The sequence below is a fragment of the Alosa pseudoharengus genome, unplaced genomic scaffold (assembly GCF_046254945.1).
Source record: "Alosa pseudoharengus isolate Yale_2024_CS ecotype anadromous, Long Island Sound unplaced genomic scaffold, YU_APseudo_1.1 YU_APseudo_1.1_scf_3, whole genome shotgun sequence".
Taxonomy (NCBI): Eukaryota; Metazoa; Chordata; class Actinopteri; order Clupeiformes; family Clupeidae; genus Alosa; species Alosa pseudoharengus.
The window spans coordinates 24700262-24708047 of NW_027468718.1; the positions used below are offsets into that span (position 1 = coordinate 24700262).

The 7786-nt window shown below is 45.1% G+C and overlaps 1 protein-coding gene across 1 annotated transcript in view; it reads right to left on the minus strand.

Moving 5' to 3' along the window:
- Positions 1-527: 527 nt before the first annotated feature.
- The window catches only part of dip2a (disco-interacting protein 2 homolog A), a 58854-nt gene continuing 51595 nt past the window's right edge, over positions 528-7786 (minus strand). Inside the window, exons 33-42 of the mRNA XM_076263684.1 lie at positions 7785-7786; positions 7127-7257; positions 6767-6935; positions 6248-6418; positions 3824-3885; positions 3555-3612; positions 3381-3455; positions 3041-3215; positions 2760-2883; positions 528-2314 (exon numbers count right to left, since the gene is read on the minus strand). The exon at positions 7785-7786 is cut by the window's right edge and continues 108 nt beyond it. Of these exons, the coding sequence (XP_076119799.1) occupies positions 2062-2314; positions 2760-2883; positions 3041-3215; positions 3381-3455; positions 3555-3612; positions 3824-3885; positions 6248-6418; positions 6767-6935; positions 7127-7257; positions 7785-7786 (1220 nt within the window). The 3' untranslated portion in view covers positions 528-2061. The remainder of the gene's footprint in view (positions 2315-2759; positions 2884-3040; positions 3216-3380; positions 3456-3554; positions 3613-3823; positions 3886-6247; positions 6419-6766; positions 6936-7126; positions 7258-7784) is intronic.

A 7786-nucleotide genomic window follows, 5' to 3' on the forward strand; every position in this document is an offset into this window, starting at 1 on the left:
GAAAGGAAAGAACAGCCTTTAATGAAGTGGTCACTCTGGCAAAAAGCACTCTGAGCATTTGAAGGCAAGGTCCTGAAATGGTTAACATCAGTCCTCTCCACTCCACTAGTAGTTTTTTGTATTCCTGAAATAATGACACCATTATCTATGTTCATTAATCTGGAGAGAAGAAAGGAGAGTGTTGATGGAGGAAAACAGTTATGAACACATAAAGAGAATGATTTGGTGACTTTGGTCAATTCTCTATGCAATCAGAAGTCCTGACTTGGCAACACCAGTCATGATAATTTTACATTCATCAGCAAAGACTTGAACTCATACACTCACATACAGAAATTCAACAGAAATACTGTTCTTCTACAAAACACTTATTTTCAAATTTTGTATGTCTGAACCATACAGTCACGGCCAAATTTGTTGGTACCCTTACAGCTCACTGAAAGAATGCTTCATTTTTTCCTTTCCTGATCAATTTTCTCATGTATAGCTGCATGCCTTTGGTATGTACGTAATAAAGCAAAGAAAGCTTGAAAATAAATAATTTATTGTTTATTTTACAAAGATATTCTTTGTGGCCTTGACAAATGTGTTGGTACCCCTAAGAAATATTGATACATTACTGTATTATAGTAATGTTCAAAACTGTTTCACCTTAATTAGCATCACAGATGTATTTGATCTTGTATTCAGTCATTCAGCCTATTTGAATGGAGAAAAGCAGTACTCTGCAGTTGGGTTCATTCTGTGCCCCATACTGAGCATGTACCAGAGAAAGCAGAGGAGAGAGCTGTCTGATCATTTAGAGCTTCTGAAAACACTTGTTGCCATTGATTGCCTCTAAAGGTTGTGTAATATACGATTAGGGAAAGGGTACCATTATTTTTGTCCATGCCATTTTCGTTTTCTTTATTAACTAAAATATTCTGTTGAATGAAGAGTCAAAAACAAAGTATTTGCATTAAACATGGAATAAACATATCATGGATGTCAACAATTTTGTTTCAAAATATTGAGTTTTTTGTGGAAGGTAACAACAAATCTGGCCAAGACTGTATATCTAAATCGTTTTTGTCAATAACAGACCAAGATCTCAGTTAAGGTTATAAACTGATCATCTGGAGACAGCAAAAAAATGTAAATTCATATAGTTAAGTATACACCTGAACGTCCTGAACAAGGTTAATCAAGCCGACCCAGACATCAGTCTGAAATAAGTAATGTGGCTACTTTACTTAAATGATAGTTTAAAAGCAAGCTAATAAACAGGCATCTGGAAGGCTCATTTTAAAACAAATGACAAGGAATGCTACCAAAGCTTTAGTTTCTTGTCACACATGGATTAAAAACATTAGAACTGCTACTGGGCAGTACTGCTGGCAACCAAATTAGTCTCATTGCATTTTGGCCTTTAAGTAAAACCCACATCAGATCTTGTCCACATATTTATGAAGATAAACAAATCCAAAGATTCTATTCTGGTGGTAGTGATATCACTGTCACATTTAGCTTAATTAATTGGCATATTTTAGGTTCATTAATCAGACAAAACCATGAACGATTTCAAACCATGGCCAAATATTGCTAAAACATGTCGTGTAAAACATGTCCTACAAGTGCCATGCTACAGACCTCTTTTCCTGCTGAGATGTGAGCCAGGGCACCGGGGGAGCCCTTGGCCAAGGTCATTGGAGGGTCAAGGTCACTGTGCTTAATGGCACATGGAGTACTTGACAATTTACTTTTCAGGCAATTAAAACAACAAAGATAAAAACAAACAAAACCAATGACAACAAAACAAAAACATTTTGTCATCACCTGCCTCACCCAAAAGCAGTCTCAACGTTCAAGGCATTCGAATGAGTCAGTCATAGAAAAATAAACGCACTGCATAGCTCTGTCGAGATCAAGAGTGGCCCATGCCTTCTGAGGAAAGTGAACGAAGAGAGAGCCACAGTGAAGATCCATTTACTTCATCTCCACGTCTTTCTCTCCCTCTCTCCATCCCATAATGTGCAAATTGTTCATCTCGCCACAATGTCCCTCGCCCCTCCCGGGCCTCACTCACATGTTATAGGCTACATAAATAGGGTCCAGCTGGTCAGCTAGGAAACCGTCGCGCAGGTGCATGCGCTGTTTCTCCCCTCGCGAGTTGATGGGGATAACCCCTGGGTCCACCACCACCACCACCCCCACGATCAGGTAGTGCTCCTCCAACACCACGTTGGTCACCAAGGCCACCAGGTCCAGCGCCTCCTGTTCCGAGCCTTCCAGCTCCACCACCACCACCAGCAGGTTGGTCCAGGTGAACACGGCACTGCACACAAGAGACACGGGTTAGTGTGTTCACAAACACACCAGAGGACATTAAGAAACACGGGTTAGTGTGTTCACAAACACACCAGAGGACATTAAGGAGAGACACCACGACACAGATGTCATGTTAAAACATTGTGCAGACGTCATAAATACAGCCCTGTACATAAAGAATAGAATCTTCACCATGGCTACAGCTGATACACACAGAGCAGAGGTGTGAGCACCAAACCCAGAGAAATGCTAATAACAGAATCGAATAACCTGGCTGGTGTATGAAATGATACAGTGAGTCAGTACTATAAAAGCAGGTGTATGAGAGGACACAGTGAGTCAGTACTATAAAGGCAGGTGTATTAGAGAACACAGTGAGTCAGTACTATTGTCAGGTATAAAGAATTCAGGAGAGTTCTGGGTTTGGACCTGACGTGAAAGATGGCCCTTACCATTCTGCAATGCTCTTGTGTGATCGGATGACCGACGTCTCAATATCAATGGGGTGGTAGCGCATGCCTCGTAACTCCAGCGTCTCGTCCAGAGACCCCACCACGTACAGTGCATCGTGTCTCTCTGGAACACAAACATAGAGATCAGTTCTGAGACACGGTAACCATTTAGCGGTTAATGCTATCTTGCAAATGTTTAGAAACAGTCTCAACTTTCTTTTCAAATGATGAAAAATCTGAATGTTAAAGCTTAGGGAAAAATCCAGGGCAGAAGGACTCACCCCCACTAGCGTCAGTCAGCTCAGTGCGGCGAAGGAAGCCCAAGTAGCCTGTGCGAGCCCACACTGTCTGGGTGTCCCCAAAGCTGAGCTTGGTGCAGAAGTGGTCAGCATGCAGGGCCTCTTCGCCGTACACAGTGTAGTAGCCTGTGGCATTGTGAGGGCTGCTCACCCAAACCTACGACCAAACGGCAGACAGAGACGGACATCTGAGAGTGGGTGACAGGCACCGTGGCAATCTTTGGACTCTTTGGTCATCGTGGTCCGATACCAATCCTTCCAATTCCAATCTTTCTTATGTGTGATGTAAGCTTATCTCTCTAGAAGGCAACCAGACACGTACCTCCCCAAGGTGCGAGTCTCCCAGTGGGCCTTTGGTCTCAGTGTTCGCTATGATGACCTTCACTCCTGGCAGGATCTGCAAACAAAACAGAATTAGTATTGATGCCCCATTTAGTGGAGGAGGTAATAAAGCCCAGTGAGTGGGCTTACTGCAGACATGTGTGAGAGCTCTTACCTTCCCTGACTCCATCAGGGGCAAGCTGTGCGGTGATCCTCTCTCCACCAAACGCACCCTTTCATTTAAACACAGACACATAGAAGACTGTGAACTCGCTTCATACACATAATACAACCCCAGTCTTTTTCAAAACTTTACTATAATCTTTTATATCTTATTATCTCTTTTCACGGTTATTGGAGAAGAATACATTGTAATTTGTGTCCCAGGCCACTGGCATTCTATAGTGTAGACTCTATTGACAAACTCATAGTCAGTGGGTGTACCTGTCGTGCCGCAGCGCTCTCATATCCACATAGACGGTGGTAGGGTCGGGTCCAGCTGTGCCCTGTATGAAGAGAGTGGTCACTGTGGTCATTTCTGAGGTGATTTTTGTGCACAGTGTGACAGCCATCCCATAATGCTTATAGATTCACTTGTGAGGATTCTCAGCTCTGATGGCCTGTTTGCCAAATCCCTTGGCTTTCCCTGAATGTAGAATTTTCCTGACATGCAGCTCTTCACTGATTGAACTAAACTCTAAGAGTGGAAAATGCTAAGGTACTGTAAGGGCTTTTAAGGCTCAGGGCTAAACTAGCATCTACACATGGGCTACAGTGTACCAAACGAATGCAATGCAACGGAATTAGTCACCTGAAGGGTCCCACTCAAAACATAGCCAAGCCACGTTGGCGTTAAAAAGCACTCCCCCTGCAGGGCATGATGTGAACTGAACACTGCAATCTCATTTGTTTCACACCAGGTGTTGGCAAGCCAGGCATACACATGCCCTTACAAGAGCTTCAGAGGGCAAAGACGACTTGGGCATCTTAATACATTTAGTAGACATGAGCACATTGTAGCATGGGCTGTCAATCTACACCTCACAGAGGGCGATGAATGTGAGAGATCGAAGGTGGCCCATGCTGGTGAGGCAAAGTAAAAAAAAAAAAAAGCCCCCTTTCCATTAGGAAACCGAGTGTCCAGTGTCACAGACTAGTGATGCAAAAGGCAGTTGCAGCCCTGCTAACGTGCTAAAACAGACTAGCCACAAGCACTCTTCTTCCCACCGCCTTGGAGAGAAAGAAGAGCTGTTGGCAGGAATCTACTCAAGCAGCCTACGGGAGCACACACAGCTACTGGAAGCAAACAGCACACTACAGTAGAGCTATTAGGAAGAGCAAAAAAAAAAAAAAAAAAAAAATCACTTGCCAGCCGGAGTATTACAAAATGTAGGTCAACCCAGACACCTTAGAACAGCTACTCTAACAGTGATATGGTTAATGATGCAAGCATGTTGTTAAGGGATCATCAGTAGCTGTAAATTAAGTTCACTTCAGTATGGTTTCAATATGGGACCAGTTCTCTCTCCTTTGACTTCTTGAGAACCCCTACTCTTATGTGTTTTGAATGAGCTCTAAAATAAAGTGTTTGTATTGCGGGGGAGGTTAAGTGACAAAGGAACCTTGCTGATGCATCAGTTACTAAGACAAAAAAAGTTAGTCGCTCAATCTCTTTTCTATGAATCTGTCGTGTCCTGTAGTTCACGATTACAAAATAACATTAAGTGGAATGTTCTTCTAAAGGCCATGCATTCACAAAGACACACACGCGCGCGCACACACACACACACACACACACACACACACAAAGCGTCTGCCCCCTTGAGAAGCTCTCTCTAAAAGCCCCAACAACAGGCCGTGCCAGCGCCCCTGATGCCCAGCCAGCTCACAGTTACCTGCTCAGCCAGCTTCCCCAGCCTGTTGGGCTGACCACGGGGCACAGAGAGGGGGACAGGGAGAGAGGAGGAGAGAAGAGGACACACACACACACACACACACACACACACACAGGGCCACACAAGCACCAATGGCAGACATACAGAGAGGGGGCGTGAGTTGTGAGGAGAGAACAGACACACAAAGCCTCGCAAAAAGGAAAACAGTGTAACGAGGACATGGAAAAAGAACGGCACAACAGTTGAGAGACAGCTGCCTTTCCAGTGCCTTACATAAAACCCTAGATAACAGCAGGAAAATCACAAGGATCCATTTTTAAACTTTTATGAGCTGAACGGAATGGGAAATTGGATTCCCCTCCAGATAGTTTAAGGGTATCTTCACACTTCAGCTTGAGTGTTGACTGTAATTTGTTTTGTCGGTTAGTTCGGTTTCCTTAGGTGTAAATCCAGAAAACAAAACTCAGTAAACTCGGGGGGGTTCTGAACAGGTTGACCTGAAGTGGAATGGAATGGAATGGAAATCTACTTATTTGAATCAGGGACAATGCACAAAATAACATTTATCCTGGGATCCAGGAAAATATGTCTTGGGCCAGGTTGTAGCAGCAATTGCTAATTTGCACCTGTAGTCCCTGGGCCAAGTATAAAAACATAAAATAAAATAACAGTAATATAAATAAATTACATAGGACTAAAGATGATGTGATGGCCATAGTATTTAACAAACAAGCAGTGTGATTTATATCCAAAAAATCAGCGCTTGACGACCACTGATTGATCTAAATTGGACTTGGTGCTGACACAGAAGGGCCGCGGTTGAGACCAAATACTGTCCTGTGAATAGAGAGCAGAGGGGGCAGGCCAGGCGGGGAATAAGTGCACACGAGATTGGACAAGCGACACCATCCAAATGTCTGCCTCAGTGCACCTGTCCAGTCTTGAGTCTGGTCATCAAATGGGCCCCCCTCACCTGCAGGCAGATGGCCACGTTGACGCGGCAACCGAAGGTGGTGCTGACGGCGCGGGCGGACAGGCCCAGATCCTTGAAGATCTTGGAGAAGGACTGCGTGAGCGTGATGCGCGGCCTCTCCTCCGCCACCACCATGCAGGTGCGCACGCACGACAGGTTGACGTTCCGCAGCTGAGTGCACCAATCAGGGACAAAAGAACAAGACAGAAAAGGACTGTCACACGACAGTATGTCTGCTTTAATCGCCTCACAGATGTTCAAACGCTCCAGAAAAGTTTTGCCAAGCTCCCCCCTTGGGATAAATAATAAATAATCACTAATCATTTAATTACTGATTAAGGAGAATTTCAAATAAGCACAGGAGATATATTAAATTCCTAGTGGTATAGGTACGGGATTTCACAAAGCAATAAACAGAATAAGAATAAATGTATAAAGGGAATTGCATGGGTCATCTATTCCATATGTGTGGGAAAAAGTCATAAAGAAATGTACGGTAATGGTGGCTGCTGCACTCACCCGCAGAGCCTCTGTCTGGGAGCCCAGGCCCTTAGTGCACATCTCCATGACTGAGTAGGAGCAGAAAGTAACCCGCACTTTGTACTGGCTGACGGCAGACAGCCACAGAGACACGTTGCTCTCCAGCTCCAGAGGGGGGACCAGAATGGACTGGTGACCAGAGTACACACTGCACACACGCACGCGCGCGCACACACACACACACACACACACACACACACACACACACACACACACACACACACACACACACACACACACACACACACACACACACACACACACACAAAGTTTAGTTTCACACACACAAAGACATGCACCTCATCCACAAATAGACCCCCCACCCTGACCGCCACTGACCTGCACAGGCACCAGAGGGCAAAGCCCAAGCCGCAGTAGGGGTCCAGGCAGATGGCGATCTGCCGCGAGGGGTACAGCTCACACTGGAGCTTGATGGACCGGCACAAGGCACTGGTGGCGGCATGGGACATCTGAGATGGACACAACAAAGCAGCTCTTACTACCATGGTAACAGTCACAAACACTGCAGCATCTCACCAGTGCAATGGTGACTTCTATCTGACCTTGCATGACCATGTGTACAGCTCCACACTGTAGTGCAGGATAAGCTAGGCCCAATGCTTTTAAGTGATTAAGGCTTAATATACAGAAAACTGAGCCAAAGTTTTTCAAATACTTAACAGTTCTATTTGGAGTGAGTGCAGATAAGACCTCCCAAGGACTCTGCTGAATTGGAGCCTGAGCTAGATCTCTGTCTGCCTTTGGTGTTGAGCACATGCTGCTAATCCAGGCTGATTTAAGCCCCTTTCATTAGATAAAATGGGTTTGATCTCCGGAGGTGAGAGAACAGGCAGGGGAGCCCAGCATACGTGCTTTTAGACCTAGAAAACCTCCGGGCAGGGGGGGATCAAAAGCCCAGCTTCCTCGTCTCCTGTCCTGTCCTCTCCGCTCCTCTCTGGCCTTTGGTGACCGCCTCTCTGCTGCACACTGACAGTACCT